A 27,702-nucleotide genomic window follows, 5' to 3' on the forward strand; every position below is an offset into this window, starting at 1 on the left:
GTGAGCCGCCCTCCCGGGCCTCTCCCCTCCCACTTCGGGGAGATGCTGAGGGTTGCGGGTCGGGCGGGGGCGGGAAGTCGTTATTCGAGGCCCGGCGCCGCGGCCCCAGAGAAGGTGTCCAGGTCGGGGCGGCAGGGGAGGCCCTCCGGAGGCCCAAGTGGACCTCTTATTTGGCCTGAGAGAGGAGATAGAACCCCTGGCAGGGCTGTGGCTTTGGGGAAAGGTGCTTTTCTCGGGGTGGAAAGGGGATGGGACTCGCCTTCGGGGGCCTTGCTTCTGGTTAGGCCCGAGTCGCGAGGCCTCAGCGCGGAGCAAGCATTCAGGGATGCGAGGGAGGCAGGCCCAGCCCGTCCTGGGTTCGCTCCCCATTGAACCTTTCGGACAGCCAAGTATCTGCTACCTGATCCCAGGGGGAAACCCACACTGGGAGAGGGCCCTCTGGGGGAGCTACCTGAATCTATAGAAGTGGTGCTGGGGGTTGAGGGAAGCGTGGACAAAGAGGAAGATTCCAGATGTCCCTTAAGGGAGGCCGTCCAGCGCTTCTGAGTATGTAGCTGTTAGCATACTGATTGCTTGGGATTCTTTGGGTGGTGTTGGGGAGGTGTGAGCGGAGTCCTGGCTCACCGAAAAGGGGTGTTAGCAGTTAAATATAGCCTTCAAGAAAGGGAGTCATATCCTGCGTTTAGAGTGTGAAAGAGGATAGTTTAGTTCAATAAATTTTGCAAGTTCTTGAACTGTCTGCACTTATGCTGTGGGTTTATGAATTGTGTGTTAATATTTTCTTTAAATGTATGATTTCTCTGTAGCTAATACTTAAGACAGCTTTTTTATTTTTTTGTTTGTTTGTTTGTTTTGAGACGGAGTCTCGCTCTGTAGCCCAGGCTGGAGTGCAGTGGCGTGATCTCTGCTCACTGCAACCTCCGCCTCCCAGGTTCAAGCGATTCTCCTGCCTCTGCCTCCCGAGTAGCTGGGATTACAGGCGCAGGCCACCATGCCCAGCTAATTTTTGTATTTTTAGTAGAGATGGGGTTTCACCATTTTGGTCAGGCTGGTCTCGAACCCCTGACCTTCCACCTTGGCCTTCCAGAGTGCTGGGATTACAGGCGCGAGCCACCACCCCCGGCCAAGACAGCTTTTTGAAAGTTAAGAAGAGGCTTCTCCCAGCATTTGGGGAGGCTGAGGTGAGAGGATCATTTGAGGTCAGCAGTTTGAGACCAGCCTGGGCAACATGGCAAGATCCTGTCTCTACAAATTTCTTTTTAAAATTAGCTTGGTATGGTGGCAGGTGCCTGAAGTCCTAGCTACTTGGGAGGCTGAGACAAGAGGACTGCTTGAGCACAGGAGGTTGAGACTGCAGTGAGCTAAGATGCCACCACTTCACTGTAGCCTGGATGACAGAACAAGACCCTGTCTCTTAAAAAAAAAAAATCTTTTCCGTTAAGAAATATTTTTCAGGAATCAGGGGCAAGTCAGGACAATGAGAGGAGCCCCTTAAAGAGGGAGTCTTGAAATCTGTAGGTTATAAATTGATATATATATATATATATTTTTTTTTTTTTGAGACAGAATCTCGCACTGTCACCCAGGCTGGAGTGCCACGATCTTGACTCACTGCAACCTCCGCCTCCTGGGTTCAAGCAATTCTTGTGCCTCAGACTCCTGAGGAGGGGGGATTACAGGCATGCACCACCACGCCTGGCTAATTTTTGTATTTTTAGTAAAGACAGGGTTTCATCATGTTTGCCACGCTGCTCTTGAGCTCCTGACCTCAAGTGATCCACCCGCCTCGGCCTCCCAAAGTGCTGTGATTACAGGCATGGGCCACCACCCCCGACCTACAGGTTATGAAGTGATTTTGAAGAGACCTGATGGGCTTTAGATTTGGTAGAGAAGCCAGAGAGAGCCTCACCCCTGGTAACCTGGGAGAGAGAAGGGTGCTAAATGCAACCTGTGAGACTGAGCAAGTATTGTAGGCTCAAAGCAGAAAGACTGTGTACTCTGGAGACTTCTGATGGAGTTTGAAAGAAGAGAGTTTTTAAAATTTTTTTTTCTATTTTTTAATTATTTGTAGAGACAGGGTCTCGTTGTGTTCCTAAGGCTGGCCTCAAACTCCTGGCCTCAAGTGGTCCTCCCACCTGGGCCTCCCAGAGTGCTGGGATTACAGGCATGAACCACTGTGTGTGTGTGCTCAGCCTGAAGGAAGAATTTTGTAAAAAAGAATTGGATAGAGATCCGGAGAAGCAGCTAAACAGATCAAGGAAGAGAATTTAGTGCAATCATAGACTGGAAAAAAGTTAGGACTCTTATGTAGGAAAGAGAGGCCAAAAACAAAGCAAAAACCCATAAATATTTGTTGACAATAATTTTATGATATGGCTGTGTTAACTGTGAAATTATTTATAGGCCAGGCACAGTGGCTCACGCCTGTAATCCCAGCACTTTGGGAGGCCCAGGTGGGCTGATCGCCTGAGGTCTGGAGTTCGAGACCAGCCTGACCAACATAGAGAAACCCCATCTCTACTAAAAATACAAAATTAGCCGAGCATGGTGCTGCATGCCTGTAATCCCAGCTACTCGGGACGCTGAGGCAGGAGAATCACTTGAACCCAGGAGGCAGAGGTTGCGGTGAGCCAAGATTGCGCCATTGCACTCCAGCCCTGGCAATAAGAGTGAAACTCCGTCTAAAAAAAAAGGAGGGGGGGAGGAAAAGAAATTGTTTATAAACCAAAGTCTTCCTCATACATAAAAACTGCCTTAGCCAGGTGCAGTGGGATAAAATGCTGTTATCCCAGCATTTTGGGATGCTGAGGCAGCAGATCTCTTGAGCCCAGGTGTTTGAGACCAGCCTTGGCAACATGGCAAGACCCCGTCTGTACAAAAAATGTACAAATTAGCTGGGTGTTGTGGTGCATGCCTGTAGTCCCAGCTACTCAGGAGACTGAGATGTGAGGGTCACTTGAGCCCAGGAGGTCAACGCTGCAGTGAGCCATGATCATGCTACTGCACTCCAGCCTGGGTGACAGAAGGAGACCCTCCTAAAAAACTGCTTCCTTATACAACAGCTAGTTAACTTACAGGACTGAGTTTTGTGAGAGGCTATTTGGGTAGAAAATATAAGTAAGTTCAAGGAGGACATGGGCCTCTAAGGCAGGGGTTCCCAACCCCCAGGCCACAGGCTGGTTGGGGGGCCTGTTAGGAACTGGGCTGCACAGCAGGAGGTGAGAGATTGGCAGATGAGCAAAGCTTCATCTGTATTGACAGCTGCTCCCCATGGCTTGTAGTATCACCTGAGCTCTGCCTCCTATCGGATCACTGGTGGCATTAGATTCTCATTGTGCAAACCCTCTTGTGAACTTCGCATTGGAGGGATCTAGGTTGCATCCTCCTTATGAGAATCTAATGCCTGATGATCTGTCACTGTCTCCCATCACCCACAGATGGGACCAGCTAGTTGCAGGAAAACAAGATCAGGGCTCCCACTGATTCTACATTATGGTGAATTGTATAATTATTATATTTCATTATCTATTATAATGTAATAATAGAAATAAAGTACACAATAAATGTAATGCATTTGAGTCACTCTGAAACCACCCCCCCACCCCTGGGTCCATGGAAAAATTATCTTCCAGGAAACCAGTCTCTGGTGCCAAAAAGGTTGGGGACCACTGCTCTGAGGGATTGTTAATCAAGGATGTTTAGAATATTACAGATCAAATAGAAGCCTTTGAAGTGAATATGTTGTAGAAGGCTAGGCGTGTTACTGGACTGACTCAAAATACTATTTTAATGCTTTGTGAGTGTGTCTTGAAGGAAAAGGAAAACAATTGGGAACCTTAATCTTTTGAAAATGCTGGCAGGTAATTAACCAGAACAGGATCGACACGTGTTCTCTACAGCCCTTCCATGGATCCTTTCCGACCATCGTTCAGGGGCCAGTCTCCTATCCACCCATCCCAGTGCCAGGCTGTACGGATGCCAGGCTGTTGGCCACAAGCTTCTAAACCTTTGGACCCAGCTCTGGGCAGGGGAGCACCTGCAGGCAGAGGCCATGTATTTGGAAAGCCAGAGGAACCAAGCAGACAGAGGGGGCCAGCACAAAGGGTAAGACCACTTCCGGATGCATAGGAGTGGCATACAGCTTACCTGTGTGCCGTCAGAGGAAGTAATGGATTGCAAAGTGCTTGCAGGGCTGGGCACGGTGGCTCACGCCTGTAATCCCAGCGCTTTGGGAGGCCGAGGCAGGTGGATCATCTGAGGTCAGGAGTTCAAGACCAGCCTGGCCAACCAACATGGTGAAACCCTGTCTCTACTGAAAATACAAAAATTAGCCAGGCGTGGTGGCGGGTACCTGTAATCCCAGCTACTCAGGAAGCTAAGGCAGGATAATTGCTTGAACCGTGGAGGCGGAGGTTGCGGTGAGCTCTCGCCAGTGCACTCCAGCCTGGGCAACAGAGCGAGACTCCATCTCAAACAATGACAACAAAGTGCTTGCAAAACTGGGAAGCCCTAAACAGAAACAAGGTTGTCTTTTTTTTTTTCTTTAACAAGTAGATACATCTGGGCAAATATTTCAAATCTAGAGTTTCTAGAGGTATGAAGAAGTACCTCATAATGAGCGCTAGATGGACTTGGTAAGTACCATAGGTCCTCTAGCTTCCGATCATCCCTCCATCCCTCCATCTGTAATTGTTAGGTCTAAAGGTACAATCTCTTGTTGTTTTCTAATATTTAGATTTTCACCTGGTTTTGGCTCTATGATATTAGCAGCAGTTTCTGCCTCTGAGGTAATAATACTTTTGTTCATTTTGGAAGGCTCATTGCCCAAATCTTAAAGAAAAAGGATCTTCAGTTATTGCTGCTGCTGTGTGAACACTTAACGTGTATATGTTCTTAAACTTTTAATTATAAAGTAATTTTAAGAATAATATTTTTCTATAATTAATATGTCAAAGAGAGTTAGCAAATATAGGGAGAACCTAATGAAGTTATGATTATTTTAAGTAGCGTTTACATTTGTCAAATGTATTATTTTTATAAGGAGAAAAGTTTATGAAAGTAATCTTACATGTTGACTCAAATGAATTGCTTGAGTCTATATGTGGCTTTTATTCATGTCAAATCCAACTGGTATAACAGTAGTAGACATTCAAGACTGCCACAGGAAAACAGTAGCAGGTTACCCAAACCTCTGATACTCATAAATGACCAAGCTTTTTTGAAATTTATTAACCAGTACACTTGTTCTCTCTTGCCTTGAATATGCAGAAAATAGAAAAATGGAAAAGTTCTGTTGCATTTTGTTATACTGTTTATCAAATCAAAATGGAAAAGTTAATTCTGTTCTGTTGCATTTTGTTATACTGTACACATCAAATCATGGGCCATAACTGTAACTGTGCTTTAAGACCTAATATTACGTAGTTACAGGTATTTTTTAAAGTTTATAAAATGTTTCCCTTTATTCTTATAACATGTATAGAATTTGAAGATGATTTTTATTATATACCAAGACTAAGAAAGCCCTTGTTTCTGGGGTTTTAAACTACCTCTTAGAACTTTATTCTTTGACTTTCCACAGGAGTCTGTGGGTTTGGTCTCCATGTTCCGAGGCCTTGGCATTGAAACAGTTTCTAAGACCCCTCTGAAACGGGAAATGCTTCCATCAGGTATGTGGAAAACTAACTTGAGAAATTTGGTGGTATGTATGATTGGTTTCTTCTAAAATCCAAATGGTTTATTTTCAGAAACATAACTGTGCTTTTTTTAAAGAAAAAAAAACTATACTTTAAAACACGTTTAACTCATAGTCATTGCTGGGGTTCGGTTCTTTCTTTCAGGTAGAGGCATTTTAGGTCGAGGCTTGTCTGCTAATCTGGTACGCAAGGACAGGGAGGAACTCTCTCCCACTTTTTGGGATCCAAAAGTGTTGGCGGCTGGGGACAGCAAGATGGCAGAGGCCTCCGTTGGTTGGAGTAGGTGGGTAAAGTTACCCTCTCAGGTAACTATCAAATTCAGATGGAATATCTCTGTAAGTTCAGAGAGCAACTCTAAGAAGGGTTGTGTCATCTCATAATCAATGTCTGGTTTTATGTTAAAGAATGCATATTTCTCAAGAGTAGTCAGCAGCTGTTAACACAGCTAGGCATTGGAAAAGGGTAAGAAGTAGTTCTCCACTGGGCTGTTCAAAAATTCATTTGTCCTTTTAAAAAATTACCCTGATCATGGTGATTTTTTTTTTTTTTTTTTTTTTTTTTTTTTTTGAGATGAAGTTTTGCTCTGTCTCCCAAGCTGGAGTGCAAAGCCTCTATCTTGGCTCACTGCAACCTCCGCCTCCCAGGTTCAAGCAATTCTCCTGCCTCAGCCTCCCAAGTGTCTGGGACTACAGGCATGTGCCACCATACCCAACTAATTTTTTGTATTTTTAGTGGAGACGAGGTTTCACTGTTAGCCAGGCTGGTCTTGAGCTCCTGACCTCAGGCAGTCCACCCACCTCGGCCTCCCAAAGTGCTGAGATTACAGGCATGAGCCACTGTGCGTGGACTTTTTTTTTTTTTTTTTTTTTGGGGATGGGGTCTCACTGTGTTGACCGGGCTGGAATGCAGTGGGGCAATCTTGGCTCACTGCAACCTCCACCTCCCAGGTTCAAGCGATTCTCCTGCCTCAGTGTGCCGAGTAGCTGGGAATACAGGTGTGCACCACCACACCCGGCTATTTTTTTTTTTTTTTTTTTTTTTTTTTGAGACAGTATCACTCTGTCACCAGGCTGGAGTGCAGTGGCACGATCTTGGCTCACTGCAACCTCCGCCTCACACCCAGCTAATTTTTGTATTTTTAGTAGAGACGGGGTTTCATCTTATTAGCCAGGTTGGTCTCAAACTCCTGACATCAGGTAATCCTCCCGCCTTGGCTTCCCAGAGAGCTGGGATTATAGGCGTGAGCCCCTGCACGTAGCCGTGGTGATTCTTTAATAACGTTGAGTCAAACTTTCTCCTCTATTCTGCTATGGAAGATGGCTCTGACAGTCAATATTAATAGCAGTTGGTGAATGAGTCATGGTGGCATATGTTGTGTTTTTTTTTTTTTGAAATTGGTTCTATCTCTGTCACCCAGGCTTTAGTGCAGTGGTGTGATCTCAGCTCACTGCAGCCTCGACTTCCCAGGCTGAAGTGATCCTCCCACCTCAGCCACCCGAGTAGCTGGGACTACAGTTATGAGCCACCATACCTGGCTAATTTTTGTATTTTTTATAGTGCGGGGTCTCACTGTATTGTTTAGGCTGGTCTTGAACTCCTGGGCTCAAGCAGTCTTCCCACCTTACCTTCCCAAAGTGCTAGGGTTACAGGCGTGAGCCACTGTGCCTGGCCTTGGCATATGTAGTTTGAGAGAATTTGAAACTTGGATCCCTTTTGCTGTCTCCTCCAGGAAGAGATTGTGGAGTTGGGGGAATAATCTGGATGGGACATAGCTATTATAAAAAGCCCTGATTTGCCTCTCTCTCCACATTTCAGGACGCTTGGAAGAGGGAGTTCAGATGTGTCTTTATTACCACTGGGAAGAGCAGCAGGTAGTATCGGCAGAGGAGTGGACAAGCCTCCCTGTACCTTCAGCACACCGTCCCGGGGTCCCCTGCAGCTGTCATCACCACCTGCTCTGCCCCAGTCTCCCCTGCACTCTCCAGATCGCCCTCTGGTCCTGACTGTGGAACACAAGGAAAAGTAAGTCAGGAGCACTGCCTTCTCTACTTAGTAATGATCGTGAAAACTCTGTATTTTGGCTCGTGTGTAGTATTGTAAAATCTATTTGTGTTGGGTCCTCCCTGGGTAATAATACTGCGGAGTGTTTTGTTTTTTGCCAGTGGGAGATTGACAAAGAGATGGGACAATTTTTTTTTTCTTCTTTTTGAGACGGAGTCTCACTCTGTCGCCCAGGCTGCAGTGCAGTGGTGCAATCTTGGCTTATTGTAACCTCCGCCTCGCGGGTTCAAGCAATTCCCCTGCCTCAACCTCCCAAGTAGTTGGGATTATAGGCGCCCGCCATCACCCCCACCTAATTTTTTTGTATTTTTAGTAGAGATGGGGTCTCACCACCTTGGCCAGGCTGGTCTTGAACTCCTGACCTCGTGATCCACCTGCCTTGGCCTCCCAAGGTGCTGGGATTACAGGTGTGAGCCGCTGTGTCTGGCCAAGGTGGGACAATTTCTGAAGTTAGATGTGTTTGACAGTGGACATACAGCATGCAACTAAAGAGTGGACTCACGGCCTTTCGTTTCCTTCCCAATTGAGACAATTCTATGTCATGTTGAAGATAAGGAAATAATTTAGGAAGAATATCGTGACGCTTCATCTTTCTCCATAGAACTCATTCTTGTGTTCTTAGTTAATGGGCCTAGTTTATTTGGTAATGTTACTAGGAAAGGTAGGGTGACCTTGCTTATCTAATTAGGTCTTGCCAACGATTTGCCTTCTAGCCTTCAGAGCTTGCTTTTGTAAGTGTTGCCTCTTGATATGTGTATCTGTAGCAAAATGTGAAAAAATGTTACTTCCCCCAATCTTTTTGTTGTTGGTTGTGTGGGTTGGTTAGTTATTTTGTTTTTTGTTTTTGATATATGCAGTTGCTTTTTGTTTTTATTTTCTAGAGAGCTTATTGTGAAGCAAGGATCAAAAGGAACACCTCAGTCTTTGGGACTGAACCTCGTCAAAATACAGTGTCATAATGAAGCAGTTTATCAATATCATGTGACTTTCAGGTATTCACAGCTTTCGTTTGTATTGTTCACTTCTTAAAGGGCAGTAAAAAAAATAGTTCCCCTGAAATAACTGAATATTGTCCTGGACAGTTCTTGGTGGACGTCTCAATGCGATAATGCGTTTACTCAGATCCTTACAGGAAGTTTAAGGTTAATCTTAAACTTTGTGTATGTATTTAGCTATATTACCAATCTCGATTTTAACTTCATAGGGTGTAGAGTTATACATGAGGCTAGAAGTTAATTTAATGTGAAATTAATGAAGCTTAAGTTCAGGGCCTTTTAAAACTTGCATTAGGTGTCTTCCATGATCTTTTAACTTATTTTGTATGTGTAATTTTGTATTCTTTTTCTTAAAGAACCCTCCCCCCTCCCCCATCAGTGGTGTGAAATCCATGCCCTATGAAACCTGGATCCTTTCCTGCGTGAGCCATCATACCAACATCTGACATCTCTCTAGTGACAGTCTAGGGTTAAATTTAGGGGTGAGAAAAATGAGGGAAGACAACTTCAGTTTTATATCGATAATTTTAGGATTTATTACTATTTAAAAATAGTTTATATTAGTTTGTGTTCTCTCTTAATATCTTAGAGGAGTCATTAGCTGGAAGTTCTTAGCTGGAATTGTGAAAATGAGTGTTTTGAAATACCTGTGAAGAAAATGAGAAGATGAAGTCTCAGTTTTTTTAACTGAAAAATAATTGTGTATATGTATGCGTACAAGATGATGTTTAGGTATATGTATACATTGTAGAAAGATTAAGTCAGGCTAATTGACATATGTGTCACCTCACCTACTTACTGTTTTTTTGTGGTGAGAACATTTAAAATCTCTTTCAGGAATTTTGAAATACACACTGTTGTTAACTATGGTTACCATAGATCACTAAAACTTACTCCACCTGTCTATCTGAAACTTTGTACATTTTAACCAACATCTGCCATTTCCCCATACCCCTCAACCCCCAGCCTCTGGTAGTCACCTTCCTACTCTCTGTTCACAATGAGTTCAACTTTTTTAGATTCCATATATGAGTGAGATCAGATGGTATTTGTCTTTCTGTGCCTATCTTATTTCACTTACCATAATACTCTCCAGATCCTTTCATATTGTCACAAATGACAGGATGTACTTCTTTTTAAAGGCTATATATAGTATTCCATCGTGTATGTATACCACTTTATCCATTCAGTGGACACTTAGATTGATTCCATGTCTTGCCTGTTGTGAATAGTGCTGCAGTGAACATGGGAGTGCACATATATCTGTTTGACACACTGATTTCAATTCCTTTGGATAAATACCAAGAAGTGGGATTGTTGGATCATATTAGTACTATTTTTAGTTTTTTTAAGAAACTTCCATACTATTTCTTTTTTTTTTCTTTTGAGACAGGGTCTCAATCTGTCACCCAGGCTGGAGTGCAGTGGTGCAATCTCAGCTCACTGCAACCTCTGCCTCCAAGGTTCAGGCAATTCTCTTGCCTCAACCTCCCTAGTAGCTGGGATTATAGGCAAGCGCCCCCATGCCTGGCTAATTTTTGTATTTTTTTTAGTAGAGTCGGGGTTTTGCCATGTCGACCAGGCTGGTCTCAAACTCCTGACCTCAAGTAATCCACCTGCCTCGGCCTCCCACAGTGCTGGGATTACCGGCATGAGCCACCATGCCTGGCCAGAAACTTCTATACGATTTCTAAAGGTATCTATACTAGGAAGGCTGAATTTGTGAAGGGCAGCTGCTAGTTGATGACACAAGAGGAAGAAGTGGAGTGAAAGAGAGGAGAAAGGAACAGTTAGGGAGAAAATATTCTGAAGGTATGTTATAAAGACCAAAGGAAGGACTCTTTTGAATGAAGGTAATGAGAAGGTGGTTGACTTTGGCCACAGGAAAAAAAGCAACTGAATTTGCTTGTTGAGGGTGTTGTGATCTTCTAGCAGTTTTGTTACAGTTGTAGAGAAAAAAAAAGGAAAGATGGAAAGCACAAAGGAGGGCATAGGCCATGAGAAGTAGCCACTGACTTGGCCACTCATTTAAAAAGTTTGTAAAAGGAATGAGAAATGGAATAATTATAGAAGGCAACAGAATTGCTGTAATAGTTTCTATGAGGTAAGAAAGCGGAGCTGAGCACATACAACAGGTAGAGGGAAGTAGCCAGAAAAGGGGGGGAAATTGGATCCCAGGGAACAGGCTTGTTGTGAAACATGCAGCAAAGAGGTGAGCATTAAACAGAGGGGAGAGGGCTGCATGCAGTGGCTCACGTCTGTAATCCCAGCACTTAGGGAGGCTGAGGAGGGAGAGTTGCTTGAGGCTAGGAGTTCAAGACTGTCTTAGGTAACAACAACAAAAAATTTTATTTATTTATTTATTTTGAGAGAGAGTCTCACTCTGTTGCGCAGGCTGGAGTGCAGTGGCTTAGTCTTGCCTCAGTGCTACCTCCATCTCCCAGGCTGAAATGATTCTCATGCCTCAGCCTCCCGAGTAGCTGGGATTACAACCACATGCCACCACACCCCACTAATTTTTTTGTATTTTTAGTAGAACAGGGTTTCACCGTGATGGCCAGAGTGATCTTGAACTCCTGGCCTCAAGTGATCACGCACCTCGGCCTCCCAAAGTGCTGGGATTACAGGCATGAGCCACCGAGCCAGGGCAAAAAAAATTTTTTTTTAGTCAGGTGTGGTGGTACCCTTATAGTCCCAGTTACCTGGGGGACTGAGGCAGAAGGATCACTTGAGCCCAGGAGTTTGAGATGGCAGTGAGCTATGATCATGCCACTGTACTTCTGCCTGGGTGACAAAGGAAGACCCTATCTCAAAAAAAAAAAAAAAAAGGAGATGGGGAGAAGTCTTCCTCTTAAAATGGATTGACAAATGTTAAGGAAACAAAGGGAGAGTCACTTGAACTTGGGAGGTGGAGATTGCAGTGAGCTGAGATCGCTTCACTGCACTCCAGCCTGGGCAGCAGAGCGAGACTCCGTCTCAAAAACAAATGTGTATATATGAAAGAATATACACTGACATGCTAAGGAAGGTGTCATTTGGTGGTAGGATTTGGTGGTTTTTATTTTTTTATGACCTATGGTTTCTGATGTTTCAGCTGCGAGCAGGTCTTCTTGAGTCAAAGTTCTAGTCAGATAGATAATTTTTAATATGGCCGCTAGATGGAGCAGCAGTTACTGGGTAACTAGCACCTGTTGCACAGCTCTGGTAAAGATTGCAGTTTGAGTCAAGTTAAAGGAAAATCCTCTTCGTTATTTTCCAGCCCCAATGTGGAGTGCAAAAGCATGAGGTTCGGCATGTTGAAGGACCATCAAGCTGTCACCGGCAACGTCACTGCGTTTGATGGATCTATTCTCTATCTGCCTGTTAAGCTTCAACAAGTGAGACCAAACAGGAAATAGACTTTGAGATGAACCCTAAGAGTGCTCTGGCGTTTTTTGTTTGGTTTTGCTTTTAAGAGATTGGGTCTTGCTATGTTGCCCAGACTGGTCTCGAATTCCTAAAGCCCTGGGACTACAGGCGTGTGAGCCACTTCACCTGGCCCAGGACTGGTGTTTTGAGGGGTAGGAAACCATAGAATTCCTGTATATTCGAGTTGTGCTTTTCTGTTCATAGAGGGGAAGACAGATTTCTGCAGGACATAACAGCACATTTTAGGTTTGAATTCCTCAAGAAGCACCTTCTCACATGAGAGGAATGGTTGGAAGTCTGTGACCTCAGTGATAAAGAGTAACTTAAAATTGCAAATATAGGCCGGGTGCGGTGGCTCACGCCTGTAATCCTAGTACTTTGGGAGGCTAAGTCAGGTGGATCACGAGGTCACGAGATTGAGACCATCCTGGCTAACACGGTGAAACCCTGTCTCTACTAAAAATAAAAAAAATTAGCTGGGCATGGTGGCAGGCGCCTGTAGTCCCAGCTACTCAGGAGGCTGAGGCAGGAGAATGGCGTCAACCCAGGAGGCGGGGCCTGCAGTGAGCCGAGATCACGCCACTGCACTCCAGCCTGGGTGACAGAGCTAGACTCTGTCTCAAAAAAAAAAAACAAAAAACAAATTGCAAATGTAAACTTGGTTGGAATTCTCTTACCAAATCATTTTTCTGAATCGTGGTTGTCATGGTGTGCTTTTGCTAGTGTGGGCAACAAAGTGAGGGGAAAAGTAGAAAAATGTTTTAAGATACTTTAGTGTTCTTAAGAACACAGTTGAATTAGATTAGGACTTGGTCATTAGTTCTTAGTTTTGTCATTTTGTTTTACCTGTGTGTATTTATTTGTTAGGTTCTTGAGTTAAAAAGTCAAAGGAAAACAGACAGTGCTGAAATCAGCATTAAGATTCAGATGACAAAGATCCTGGAGCCCTGCTCTGACCTGTGCATTCCCTTCTACAATGTTGTTTTCCGTCGGTAAGAAAACAGCTGAAGTTCTATTGTCCTGTAACTTCAGTCTTGTATTTACAGTAATGTTCTTCAAGATACTTGGATGGAAATATGTGACAGTATATTCTAGATGGGTTTGGAAGCATTTAATGAATAAATGGATGGTATTGAGGCTAACTTACTCAAAAATTATCTCGCAAGTGGTAGACCAGATTTGAATATATGAAATTAGGTTTGGAGGTAGCTGGATAGGGGAACGGGTTCCTCCAGTTGTGTTCAGGAACTTTGAAAGAGGCTGTTGATAGTGCATATTTAATGGTGACGGTAACAAGGGGGCTACTTAAAGAGGTTGTGTGTAAAAATATTTGCTGGAAGGATTTTTCAGTGTCTTGAATTTTTGGATTACAGACAGCTCATAATTGTTTAACTTCTTTTGAAACATCCTAGTTTTCATACAGCCGCTATTCTCTTATTTAATGAAACACAGAACCTAATTTCTTTTCTTTTTTTTTTTTGAGAGACGGAGTCTTGCTCTATCGCCAGGCTGTAGTGCAGTGGCGCAATCTCGGCTCACTGCAACCTCCGACTCCCTGGTTCAAGTGATTCTCCTGCCTCAGTCTCCTGAGTAGCTGGGATTACAGGCATGTGCCGCCACGTCTGGCTAATTTTTGTATTTTTAATAGAGATGATGTTTCATCTTGTTGGCTAGGATGGTCTCGATCTTTTGACCTCGTGATCTGTCCACCTCAGCCTCCCAAAGTGCTGGGATTAGAGGCATAAGCCACCGCACCCGGCCCATGGAACCTTATTTCTACCTAGTAAGTTGAACTGCCAGGAATAAACATAACTCCCTTTGCCACACTGTTATTCACACACTTAGCAATGGGCTGTCTTGCATTCTTCGTAGTTAGTGGTGAAAAGTAACGTAATAAAACCTGGGAAACCAACTCAGTGTTTGGTCAGCTAGTAAGTGGAAAAGACCGCTGTCATTTTGCTTTGCTTTTTCAGTCAAATGCTTTGGCAGTTTTTGGTTTTCTTTTAACAAGATTGTTCTCAATATAAAAGCTGTCTTCTGCAAAGAGCACAAACATTTCTAACCGTTCAGACTTCCAAAGGCAAATGTAGCTGAGAATAATGGAACATAATTTTATTACTCTTCTATTAGAAAACTCATACTTGCTTTTTATTTCAGGGTAATGAAACTTTTAGATATGAAGCTTGTGGGGAGAAACTTTTATGACCCTACAAGTGCTATGGTACTACAGCAACACAGGTTGGTACTTTTTTCCCTTCCCTCACTTTTGAATGTTCTGGAAAGAAAGTTTCCATTACAACCATTGTATTTAGTACTATAATGTCAGCAGTAGTTTATGGTAGTGAATACAGTTTATCAATTAAATCTCTTCCTTAGTTTGGTTTTTCAGTAAGTTTGCAATAATGTCAATTAACTTAGTTTCTTGAGGCTTTCTCATTACTATTAGGGAAGGGCAGTATCACCTCAAAGTATTGTTCACATGGGGCCGTGTAAGTATATGTGTTCTTCGAAAATCCTACAGTTGAGACCACCTCTCTCTCCAGATTGCAGATCTGGCCAGGCTATGCAGCTAGCATCCGAAGGACAGATGGAGGGCTCTTCCTGCTAGCTGATGTCTCCCATAAGGTCATTCGGAATGACTGTGTGCTGGATGTCATGTGAGTGAATGGTGGGGTCTATCTTTAACATGCTGATGATTTTCTGAAAAGTTCAGTAACAGCTGGTAATAACACACATTAGACATTGTTCTGTTTGTTTTTTCCCCCAGAGACAGGGTCTTATTTTGTCACCCTGGCTGGAGTACAGTGGTTTGATCATAGCTCGCTGTAACCCTGAACTCCTGGGTTCAAGTGATCCTACCACCTCAGCCTTCTGAGTAGCCAGGACTACGGGTGTGCTACCATGCCCAGCCAATTTTTAATTTTTTTTTTTTTTTTTTTTTTTGTAGAGATAGGGTCTTGCTATGTTTCCCAGCCTGCTATGTTTCCTGGCTTCAAGGGATCCTCCTACCTCAGCCTCTCAAGGTGTTGAGATTATAGGCATGAGTCATGGCACCCAGCCCTGTTTAGATTTTTAGTTGTAGAATAACTGAACTGAATATATGTGCCCTTGTCTCTAGTCCTCCTGAGATAAGCATCTGAATAGACATCTGCTGTGCTTTGAGAAGGAGTTTTGTTTAAATTTGTGGTTAGGAGAACTTGGTTTGATATATGCACATGCTGAGTTTGCATATAATAATATATAATGTATGTGTTACTGTAGTAAATACAGATGTGTATATATATATTTTTAAATTGAGACAGAGTCTCACTCTTATCACCCAGGCTGGAGTGCAGTGGTGCAATCTTGGCTCACTGCACCCTCTACCTCTTGGGTTCAAGTGATTCTCCTGCCTCAGCCTCCTGAGTAGCTGGAATTATAGGCGCCCGCCACCATGCCCGGCTAATTTTTTTTTCTTTTCTTTTCTTTTTTTTTTTTTCTGAGAGAGAGTCTCTCTCTGTTGCTTAGGCTGAAGTGCAGTAGTGTGATCTCAACTCACTGCAACCTCTGCCTCCTGGGTTGAAACAATTCTCTTGCTTCAGCCTCCCGAGTAGCCAGGACCACAGGTGCATGCCTCCATGTCTAGCTAATTTTTTGTATTTTAGTAGAGATAGGGTTTCACCATGTTTCCCAGGCTCGTCTTGAACTCCTGAGCTCAGGAGATCTGCCCGCCTCAGCCTCCCAAAGTGCTGGGATTACAGGCACAAGCCACCGTGCCCAGCCAGATGTGTATAATTTTTAGTGGTTGCATGAAATCTCATCTTACACATAAGTCTCTGTACATCTGATTTTTTTAGGCCATGTACTTAGAAGTAGAATTACTTAATGGAAGGGCTGAACATTCTAAATCCTTTTAATATATATCTAATATAATATGATAGTTAACTGTATCTTGACAAATTACCCTGTAGAAGATTTATTCAGTTTCTTTTCCCACCAGCTATATACAACCACTGGGTGTTATCGGGCTTGTAAATCTTTGCTCCTCTGACCATTTCATTCATTGCTTCAGTGTATACTTACTGAGCTCCAGTTATGAACCAGAGTCTTAGGACCTATCAGATAGCAAAACAAAGATCCCTCCCCTCACGGAGCCTCTGTAGTTACCAGGGGAGATGAACAGTAAATAATAAATATAATAAATAAATTGTATAGTGTAATAAAAGCGATAAGAGCCATGGAAAAAAGAAAAAGAGCACACGGTCAGGGCAATCAGAACTAGTGGGGCAGGGGGCGGAGAATTGCAGTTTTAAGTGGAGTGGTCAAGCTCATTTGAGCAAACGCTTGAAAGAGGTAAGAGGTTAGCCAGGTGAAGGGAGAAGAAGCTTTTGGCATGTGGACAGCTCAGGCACAGACCTTAAGACAGAAACAGGCCTGGTGCAGGCACATGCAGGGTGGCTAGAGCCGAGTGAGCAAGCAGGGTGCTGGAGGGGCAGAGCAAATGGAGGAGCTGATTACATAGGGCTTTGTAGGGCTTTTGTGAGGGTTTTAACTTTCACTCTGAGTGAAATGCAGGACTTTGAGCAGTACACTGGCAAGACCCAACTTGGACTGTGAAAGGATCCCTGTTGTTGCTGTGTGGAGAATAGACTTGGTTGACTGAGGATGGAAGTGGGAACACCAGTCAAGAGGCTGTGGTAATCCAGTGGAGCCATGAGGATGGTAGCGATGGAGGTGGTAAGGAGTCAGATTCTGGACATCTGTATTTTGAAAGTGGCACTTAAGTGGATTTCCTGAGTGCATGTGGGATAAGAGAAAGAGAAGCTGAAGATGCCTTGAACTTTTTTATAATTATTCTGTATCTCCTAGACTGTCAGCTCCTCTGGCAGAGGCCGTGTCTTTTTTGCTCACCCTGTACACTTAGACTTAATATAGGGCTTAGCAGTGTCAAAAGACACAATTATTGGCTTTTATTTGGAGTTCATGGATTGGGTAACACCTTGAGGGTTCTGATGAGCTGAGCAGCGGAGGTTGGCTTTATAGACAGAAAAGGGCCAGAGAATCAGAAACAGAACAAAAAGGAGATTGGTCATTTGTTACTTTCCTTGTAAAGGTTAAAGCAGAGGGGACATCTTTATCATACTAAAACTGGCCTGTTTGGGGATTTGGCTATTATGTCTCTCTCCTGATTTCTCAGAAAGTCAGATAAAGATCTTAGTTTCTATTTGGTGGCATGGAACTTCAGCATGAGTAACTCCATTTTGGTTTGCTCTTTTGGGCCTAGTGCAGGAGCCCAGTCCAAGCCAGTAGCCTCCTGTAAGTTTTATTTAATTGTATACAGTAAATGTTCAAGAATATTTATTAAATAAAAGTATATGTCTTCAAATCCTCTATTTCTTTTTTTGCAGTTTCTGCCTTTGCTTTTATGTATTTATTTTTCTTGCATGTACTTTCAGTGAATGCCTTTGCTTTTCTGCTTAGAAAGGTCTGCTTGGCCAGGGATGGTCTGGTTCATGGCTATAATCCAGCACTTTGGGAGGCCAAGGTGGGAGGATTGCTTGAGGCCAGGGGTTCAAGGCTGCAATGTGCTATGGTAGTGCTACTGTACTCCAGCCTAGGCAAGCGAGACCCTGTCTCCAAAAAAACAGAACTAGTTTTTATTTTCCATTTTTTTTTGTCTTTTTTGAGATGGAGTTTCACTCCTGTTGCCCAGGCTGGAGTGCAATGACATGATGTTGGCTCACTGCAACCTCCACCTCCCGGGTTCAAGCGATTCTCCTGCCTCAGGCCTTCTGAGTAGTTGCCACCACACCTGGCTAATTTTTGCATTTTTAGTAGAGACGGTTTCGCCATGTTGGCCAGGCTGGTCTTGAACTCCTGACTTCAGGTAATCCACCTGCCTCAGCTTCCCAAAGTGCTGGGATTACAGGCATGAACCACCACGCCAGGCCTATTTTCAGTGTTTCAAACTCTATGGATTTACCTTGATATGAAGTTGGGATTATCATGGTTGTCTCTGTACTATTATACAATTTATTGAAAAACATTCTTTTTTTCCACAGATTCAAATCACTGCCTTATATGCTAAAATACCTGGATTTATTTCTGAACTTTCAGTTTGAGCTATTGGTCCAAACTAATGTGATTCTATCTAAAATACTGTACTTTTTTTGGTTTTTGATATTTGTCAGAATTTTATTTTCAGAATTTTCATGGTGAATGTCACCCACATACTCTTTCATTTGATCCTTTGAATAATTTAGTGAAAATAAGAAAAAAGTTGTTTAGCATTTTGATGGGCATTGACTAGGGAGAATGTTCACTTAGTCTTCCTGTTGAAAAATATGGCATGTCTTTCCATTTATTGAAATTTATTTTGTTTTGGCCAGATGCGGTGGCTCACCTCTGTAATCCTGACATTTTGGGAGGCCGAGGCAGGAGGATCAGTTGAGGTCAGCAGTTCAAGACCAGCCTGGCCAACATGGTGAAACCCTGTCTCTGCTAAAAATACAAAAATTAGCCAGGCGTGGTGGCACACGCCTGTAATTCCAGCTACTTAGGAGGCTTAGGCACGAGACTTGCTTGAACCCGGGAACCCGGGAGGCAGAGGTTGCAGTGAGCCAAGATCATGCCATTACACTCCAGCCTGGGTGACGGAGTGAGACTGTATTAAAAAAAAAAAAAAAAACAAAAAGGTCCAAGCACGGTGGCTCACGCCTGTAATCCCAACACTTTGGGAGGCCGAGGCGGGCGGATCACGAAGTTAGGCGATCGAGACCATCCTGGCCAACACGGTGAAACCCCGTCTCTACTAAAAATACAAAAAATGAGCTTGGCGTGGTGGCGGGCACCTGTAGTCCCGGCTACTCAGGAGGATGAGGCAGGAGATTGGCGTGAACCCGGGAGGCGGAGCTTGCAGTGAGCCGAGATTGTGCCAGTGCACTCCAGCCTGGGCGACAGAGTGAGCAAGACTCTGTCTCAAAAAAAAAAAAAAAAAAGAAAAAGAAAAACATCAGTTGGCATTTTGATGGTCATTGACTAGGGAGACTGTTCACTGAGTCCTATTGAAAAATATGGCATGTCTTTCCATATTTATTGAAATTTATTTTGTTTTGGCCAGGCACAGTGGCTCATGCCTGTCATCCCAGGACTTTGGGAGGCCGAGGCAGGCGGATCACTTGAGGTCGGGAGGTTGAGACCAGTCTAGCCAACATGGTGAAATCCCATCTCTACTTAAAAAAAAAAAAAAAAAAAAAAAAATTGACTGGGTGTGGTGGCGCAGGGCTGTAGTCCCAGCTACTCCAGAGGCGCAGGAGAATGGCTTGAACCTGGGAGGTGGAGGTTGCAGTGAGCCGAGATCGTGCCAGTGTACTCTAGCCTGGGCAACAGAGCGAGACTTCGTCTGGGGAAAAAAAAAAAAATTTTATTTTCTCCACAGTTATCTTGGATTTTTTTTTGTTAAAAAAATTCATTCCTTTCTTTCCTTCCTTCTTTCCTCCTTTCTTCGAGACAAGATCTCATTTCATGGCCCAGACTGAAGTGCAGTGGCTATTCACAGGCATGATCATAGCTCACTGCAGCCTTGAATTCTTGGGCTCAAGTGATCTTTCTGCCTCAGCTTCCTGAGTAACTGGGGCTACAGGCTTGTGCCACTATGCTCAGCTTTTTTTTTTCTAAGTACGTAATTTTATATGTACTTAACACTAATTTAAGGTCAATTTCACACCGAGTTGTGTAATCCCTTCACTATACATTGAAAACACTAGGTATTTTGTCAGTTTCATTCCCCTCCCGTCCGAATACCACATTTTTGGGGTGATCTAGATCTAGCTTTGAGAACCTCTTCTCCAAGATAGTGAGAAGGCCTGTGTCAGGCATTACCCCGTTATGTCACACATGGACCCTCTCAGTGTAGCTGCTCAGCCCCGAGGGCATTTCCATGTCTGTCAGGGAGCTCTGCAGGCTGTCCTCCCTTGTCCCCTGCAGCTGTTACTGGCTTGGTGTTCTACCACCTTCGTTCCCTGTTCTTATGGATCACTGGAAACCACAGAAGAGCATTTATTTTCCTGGAGGTGAGAAGAGCTCGGTGTTTAAAAATGTAACAGCTTTTCTTTTCATCACCCAGGAATGGTTTGCATACTTCTAAAGGGTAGTAAGTCAACTAAGGTTTACAAAATAAGGTTACTTTCTTATGTCACTTGTAAGTTCTCAATTGATTTAATGAGCCATTCCTACTGAATTCAATACCATCTTAAAATGTCTGTTAGAACCTGATCGGCTTCAGTTCAGCTGGTTGCTCTCCCGGCTGGCTGAACCATCACTGTCTTGGGGTTCCTCTTCCCTTCTTTTTTTTTTTTTTTTTTTTTTTGTTGAGATGGAATCTTGCTCTGTTGCCCAGGCTAGAGTGCAGTGGTGCGATCTCGGCTCACTGCAACTTCCACCTCCCAGGTTCAAGCGATTCTCCTGCCTCAGCCTCCTGAGTAGCTGGGACTACAGGTGTGCGCCACCACGCCCAGCTAATTTTTGTATTTTTAATAGACACAGGGTCTCACCACGTTGATGAGGATGGTCTCAATCTCTTGACCTTGTGCTCCACCTGCCTCAGTCTCCCGAAGTGCTGGGATTACAGGCGTGAGCCACTGCGCCTGGCCCCCTCTTCCCTTCTTAAAGGGGAATCTCCTGTATGTCAGATCTCATAACTGCTGCTTTCTTGATTTATTCCCTTGTTTTAGTGTAGCATATATACTCCAGTATTTTCCAGAAGAAGTGTGCATTGGAGGAAATTATTTTGAGACCTTACATGTTTGAAAAATGTCTTTAGCTTACAAAGTAGTTGTCTAGTTTGATCGGGTATATAACTCTAGGTTATAAATCTAGTTTGGAGATACTTTACCCTGAGAATTTTGAAGGCACTACTCCATCGTCCTTGCTTTTAGATTTACTGTTGAAAGATCTAAAGCTGTTTTAATTTCTGATTCCAGAATCTTTGTATGTCTCTCCTCACCCTGTCCTGCCCCTTTGGGAGCTTTGGGAGTTTTTCTTTACTGTTGTCTTCTGAAATTTTATTTGTTCTTTATTCCTTCCTGCATCCCTCACTATTCTATATGAGATTATTTTCCCTTTGCCTGAAGAACTGCTTGTAATATGTCCTTTAGTGTGGACTCTGCTGGTGACAAATTCTTTTAATTTTTATCTAAAAATGTTTTCCAACTTGCCTTTAACTTAAAATTCTGGATTTGGCAGTTATTTTCTTTTCGCCCTTTGAGAAATATTTTCTGGCTTACATTCTTTCCTTTTTTTTTATTTTTATTTTCTGATGGAATCTCACTTGGTTACCCCAGTTGGAGTACAGTGGCACGATCACAACTCACTGCAGCCTCAAACTCCTGGGCTCAAGCAATCCTCCCACCTCAGTCTCCCAAGTAGCTGGGACTACAGGGATGCACCATCACACCTGGCTAATGTTTTAATTTTTTCATAAAGGCAGGGTCTCACTGTGTTGCCAAGGCCGGTCTCGAACTCCTGGGCTCAAGTGATTCTCCTACCTCAGCCTCCGAAAGTGCTGGTGTGAGGCACTGTGCCCAGCCTATTTTATTTTTATTTTTGTAGAGATGCAGTTTGACTGTGTTGCCAAGGCTGACCTCGAAATCCTGGCCTTAAGTTATCCTTCTCCTACATTGGCCCCCTAAAGTGCTAGGATTACAGGTGTGAGCTATTGCACCTGGCCCGTGGTTTACATTGTTCCTGTTGACAAATCAATCACCAGTGATACTGTTATCTTTTTAATTTTTTTTTATTTTTGTCTTTGGCTTTCGAAGTTTTACTGTAATGCATCTAGTTGTGATTTCTGTTAAAAAAAAATTAATGGCACTTGTTAAAGAATGATAAGGCAGACTTTATTCAGAACCAGTGCAATGGGCACAAGGACCCCTGCAGTGGGGATTTACAGTATGGGAGAGAGATTGGGCTCAACTCAGAATACAACAAGGAAAAGTGGGAATTTATAGTCTAGGAGAAGGATCGGGGTCAGTGGATGAAAAATTACTGATAGGAACCATTTGGAGTCAGGGGGTTTCACCAAATTTTTACAGTTGGGTTGCTGGTCTAACGGGCCTCCAACCATAGGCTCTCAGGAAAGGCCTAAATTGGTATGAAGCCTTATCTGGCTTCTTCTAAAGAGTACTGTTCTCTATGTTGAGCAGAAAAGACAGTCCGGAACAAACAAAAATGCCTTATATGTATAGACAGCAGTAAAAGCAAAGCAAGCAAATGAAAAACAGAATTGACTGGGTGCAGTGACTCATGCTGATAATCCCAGCATTTTGGAAGGCTGAGGAGGGTGGATTGGTTGAGCCCAAGAGTTCGAAACCAGCCTGGGCAATATGGCAAAATCCTGTCTCTACAAAAAATACAAAAATTAGCTGGGCATGGCGGCACGCATCTGTTATCCCAGCTACTCGGGAGGCCGAGGTGGGAGAATCATCTGAGCTGGAATGTCAAGGCTGCAGTGAGTGTGAGCCATAATCGCACGACTGCACTCCAGCCTGGCCAATGAAGTGAGACCCTATTTAAAAAAAAAAAAGATAATGGCAAAAATATTTTCAAATGATATACTTTCAAAACAAAAAGGCTAATGACCTCACACAAAGATCTAGGTCTGATTATATGCTGGAGGCTGTACTTCTAAACCAAAAGGTCTATTTTATGTGAGGAAGTAAGGCTGATTGGCTTACATAAAGACCTAAGGCTAATGACAAAGGCCTGTTTGATTATAAATATTGGGATTCAGCAACTAGAGCTTAATGAAACTAGTCACACCTCAGATAGTTGTTGGGATTGACTCACTTGACAGCAGATCTGAAGAACAAAGAGTTAAGCACAAGGGCCCAGTGAGTGGATTGTTGGTCTGAGAATCTGTGGAATGTTGCCTGGGAAGTTTTCAAAATTATCTTGGTTGGACCTCCAGAATTGTCAGAGGATGGTGAGACCTCTGTTCTATCGGAAATAAAAATAAAGCTGAATTTCTTGCTTACTGCAGTTAGAGACTATTGGTCTTCTATAGAATATTTGAGAAGAGTATAGTTCAGGGATTGCAGACTTGCAGATGGACAAGTAGGTCAGCATCTTCTGAGGAAGGGTGGTTACTCAGGCGAGACTCTTGTGAGTTGATTTGCCCTGAGAGGTATGCGTATTGGATTAAGTTATCAGTGATTGGCTGGCTTATAGAAACAAGGGGATGACGTTGATTAGTTGGCTTGCAAAAGTGTGTTTGCTGAATAAATTGATGTAGATTGATATAACAGGCTTAAAACCCATTCTTATGGCTACTTATTACTATGGTGGCAGAGTAATCCATCTTTTCCAGTTTGTGGGAATTTTATTTTATTCTCAGGAGTATATGAATATTTGTTTTCATTTAGTTTTATTGTTTAGTTTCTTAGATATTAATCTTAAATTCATAAAGAATTTTCTAAAATTGGCTAGCAAGCTAACCTGTTTTTTTAATGGTCTTTTTTCTTTTTTTTCTTTTTTTTTTGAGATGGAATTTCACTCTTGTTGCCCAGGCTGGAGTGCAATGGCGTGATCTCGGCTCACTGCAACCTCCGCCTCCTGGGTTCAAGCGATTCTCCTGCCTCAGCCTCCTGAGTAGCTGGGATTACAGGCATGTGCCACCACACCTGGCTAACTTTGTATTTTCAGTAGAGACAGGGTTTCTCCATGGTGGTCAGACTGGTCTTGAACTCCTGACCTCAGGTGATCCACCCACCTCGGCTTCCCAAAGTGCTGGGATTGCAGGCGTGAGCCACCGCGCCCGGTCAGTGATCTTTTTTCTTACAAATTTGATATACCACCTTATTCTACACTCAGTATTAATCTGTTTGAGTCTATTTCCAGATCTTTTATTCTGTTCCATTAATTTCTTTTTTCAGATGTGTAAAGGTACAATTGACATCCGTAAAAAACCCACACACACATTTAAAGTATACAGTTTGATGAGTTTTGATATATGTATATATATTTGATATATTTCACCTGTGAAACGTTACAGTGAAGAAAATAGACATGGCCATTGCCCCAAAATGTACTCGGGTCTCTCTGAAGCCTCTTCCCACTTCTGTTCCTCCTCTGCACGCCATGGGCAGCAAGTGCTGGTCAGCCTTCTGTCACTAGAGATTTTTCTGCATTTTCTAGAATTTTATATAAATGGAATCACTATGTTCTTGTTCTTTTTTATTGTATTTATTTTATTTTTTATTTTATTTTTTTTGGAGGGGGGACAGAATCTCTCCCTGTCACCCAGGCTGGAGTGCAATGGTGCGATCTCAGCTCCCTGCAACCTCCATCTCCCGCGTTCAGGTGATTCTCCTGCCTAGCTGGGATTACAGGTGCCTGCCACCATGCCCAGCTATATAAAAACATTTTTTTTAATAGAGATGGGACCTCACTATGTTGCCCAGGCCAGTCTCGAACTCCTGGGCCCAAGCAGTTCTCCTACCTAGCCTCAGCCTCCCAAAGTGCTGGGATTATAGGCATAAGGGGGGCGAGGAAGAAGACCCACCCAACAGCCCACCCACCCACCTGCCTGCCTGCTATTGTTTTTTGGTTGGCTTCTTTCACTTAGCGTTATTTTGAAATCATTCACATTGTTGTATGTTGCAAATGTTCATTCCTTTTAAGTACTGGGTAGTGTTCCATTTTGTGGCTCTACCACAATTTATTCACCCATTGTTTCCAGGTTCTTTCCAGCTTTTGGCTGTTACAAATAAAGTTGCTATAAATATTAGTGTACAAGTCTTTGTGTGGACATATACTTTCATTTGTCTTGGTTAGTAGATACCTGGGAGCGGAATGGCGAGTCATATGGTAGGTGTGTGTTTAATTTTATAAGAAAGTCTTTCCCAAAGTGTCTGTACTGTTTTACATTCCCACTAGCAGTGCCTGAGAATTCAGGTTGTTCCACATTCTCACGAATACTTGGTTTAGTCAGTCTTAATTTTAGAAATTTTAACCAGTGTACAGTGGTATCCAATTGTGGTTTTGATTTACATTTTCCTAGTGAATAATGATGTAGAGCATCTTTTCCTGTGTGTACTTCCCATTCATTTGTCTGCTTTGGTGAAGTATCTGTTCGTATCTTTTGCCTATTTTAAATATTTGGGTGGTTGTTTTTACTGAGTTGTGCAGTAATTCATTACATATAAGAAGTACAGATACTTTATCAGGTGAATGATATGCACGTATCATATGATATATGCATATTTTCTTCCATTTTGTAGCTTGTCTTTGCATTTTTCTTAAAGGTGACTTTTTTTTTTTTGAGACAGAGTCTTGCTCTGTTGGCTGGAGCGCAGTGGTGCAGTCACATCTCACTGCAGCCTTGGCCTCCAGGACTCAAGCAATCCTCTCACCTCACCCTCCTGAGTAGCTGTGACTACAGGCATGCACCACCATGCCCAGCTAATTAAAAAAATTTTTTTTTGTAGAGATAGAGTTTTACCACGTTGCCCAGGCTGTTCTTGAACTCCTGGGCTCAAGTGATCCTCCTAAAGTGCCGGGATTACAGATGTGAGCCATCACACCCGGCCAGTGGTCCCTTTTATTTGTTTTTTATTCTTTTATTATTTATTTTTTGAGACAGGGTATCGCTCTTTCACCCAGGATGGAGTGCAGTGGCGCCATCTCAGCTCACTGTAGCCTCTTCCTCCTGGGCTGATTCTCATGCCTTGGCCTCCTGAGTAGCTGGGACTACAGGCATGCGCCACCACACACCTGGCTGTTTTGTACTTTTAGTAGAGATGGGGTTTCACCATGTTGCCCAGGCTTGTCTCTAAATCCTGAGCTCAAGTGATCCACCCGCCTCAGCCTCCCAAAGTGCTGGGATTACAGGCATGAGCCACCGTGCCCGGCCCAGTGGTCCCTTTTAAGGAGTAGACATTTTTAATTCTGATGAAGTAGAATTTATACTTTTTCTTTCATAGGTTTTGGTTTTGTTGTCATATCCAAGAAATCATTGCCTAACTCGAGGTCGCAAAGATTTTGTTTTTTTTTTTTTTAGGTTTATAGTTTTGACTCATATTTAGATCTGCGATCCATTTTGAGTTAACTTTTACAGGTGATGTCGGGTAACGAACGGTCTGAGTTCCTTTTGTTACATGTTTAATTATCATAGCACTGTTTCTTGAAAAGATTGTCCTTCCCTACTGATTTACCTTGACACCTTTGTCAGTTATTATTTGATCATAAATGTGTAGGTTCTGTGTTTCATTCTCATGTAATTTAAGGCACAAATGTCCCTCTGAGCACTGCATTAGCTACAGTCCCTGATTTTTTTATTGTCTGATTTTTCATTTTCCTTCAGTTCAAGATATTTTCTCATTTCTCTTGTGCTTTCTTCTTTGATCTGTGGGTTATTTAGAGTGTATTATAATTTTCAAATATTTGGAGATTTCTTATTTTTCTTTCTGTTTAATACATTTTGGCAAGTCTGGATCGTTTATTTTTCTGATTTTTCTCTTTTTTTGAGATGGGGTCTCGCTCTGTCACCAGGCTAGAGTGCAGTGGTGCGATCTTGGCTCACTGCAATCACTGCTTCCCGGGTTCAAGTGATTCTCCTGTCTCAGCCTTCTGAGTAGCTGGGACTACAGGCGCGCACCCCCACGCCCAGTTAATTTTTGTATTTTTAGTAGAAATGGGTTTCATCATGTTGGCCAGGATGGTCTCGATCTCTTGACATCATGATCCGCCCACCTCGGCCTCCCAAAGTGCTGGGATTACAGGTGTGAGCCACTGCGCCCAGCCTATTTTTCTGATTTCTTTTTTTAAACTAACCTATCCATATTGAGACTAAAGACTCTGTTATTTCTGTGGCGTGCAGCTGCTGATGTCTTTGCTCGGTTTTTCCTTATTATCATATTTTAACCTGGCTTCCTAGTGATCACCCCCTTGTCTGTAGAGCTTAGTCATTCGGATAATGATTTGGAGAGCAGTTATACTCAAACCCCATGACTCCATAAGGCTTCCATCTCTGCTAATGGATTTGTGTGTAGATTGAAGAATGTATTCAAAATTAAATGTAGTTCTCCCATCTTTTTTGGCTTTTAACTCTCAGCTGAGATTTCTTGGCTCTCTTCTAAGCATAGGTGGTTTCCCAGTCAGCCAAGGATGTGTGGCCTTCTATGGCTTTCTGATTACCAGGATTTAGCCCTTAAATTTCTGGTTGATGCACTGCCCACCCCAACTTAGACGACAAATCTAGGCTAACAGAACTTTGCTTTTCTCCAATGCCACTTGTAGTTGGCTTGCCATGGGTTCCCATCCCTACCCCTAGATTAAGTTTTCTCTATCTCAAAAGGTTGTACACTTTTTGGTTCTATTTCTATAGGAGTCTCAAAATGACAAAGCTAGAGAATAGACTGGTAGTTACCAGATCTAGGGAAGGAGGGGGAGTGTGAATATAAAGGGCAGCAGGAAATAGTCCCTTGGTGGTGACATGCAACAGTTTGGTATCTGATTGTGGTAACCTACAGATGTGAGGAAACTGTATACACATACAAACACACCAG

At 43.1% G+C, this 27,702-nt stretch overlaps 1 protein-coding gene across 6 annotated transcripts in view; it reads left to right on the top strand.

Moving 5' to 3' along the window:
• The window catches only part of PIWIL2 (piwi like RNA-mediated gene silencing 2), a 79,759-nt gene that overhangs the window by 314 nt on the left and 51,743 nt on the right, over positions 1–27,702 (top strand). For 4 of the 6 annotated variants that reach the window (XM_031014138.3, XM_031014139.3, XM_055348905.2 and 1 more), the window contains exons 2-10: positions 3,861–4,104; positions 5,582–5,669; positions 5,841–5,979; positions 7,512–7,718; positions 8,639–8,749; positions 12,012–12,129; positions 13,028–13,152; positions 14,318–14,398; positions 14,704–14,817. In XM_031014138.3, the coding sequence (XP_030869998.2) occupies positions 3,907–4,104; positions 5,582–5,669; positions 5,841–5,979; positions 7,512–7,718; positions 8,639–8,749; positions 12,012–12,129; positions 13,028–13,152; positions 14,318–14,398; positions 14,704–14,817 (1,181 nt within the window). In that variant the 5' untranslated portion in view covers positions 3,861–3,906. Of the gene's footprint in view, positions 1–36; positions 547–3,860; positions 4,105–5,581; positions 5,670–5,840; positions 5,980–7,511; positions 7,719–8,638; positions 8,750–12,011; positions 12,130–13,027; positions 13,153–14,317; positions 14,399–14,703; positions 14,818–27,702 lie in introns of those variants that run through there. The other 2 variants (XM_055348904.2, XM_055348906.2) reach the window with 1 other exon arrangement.

The sequence above is a fragment of the Gorilla gorilla genome, chromosome 7 (assembly GCF_029281585.2).
Source record: "Gorilla gorilla gorilla isolate KB3781 chromosome 7, NHGRI_mGorGor1-v2.1_pri, whole genome shotgun sequence".
In the NCBI taxonomy this organism is placed as follows: Eukaryota; Metazoa; Chordata; class Mammalia; order Primates; family Hominidae; genus Gorilla; species Gorilla gorilla.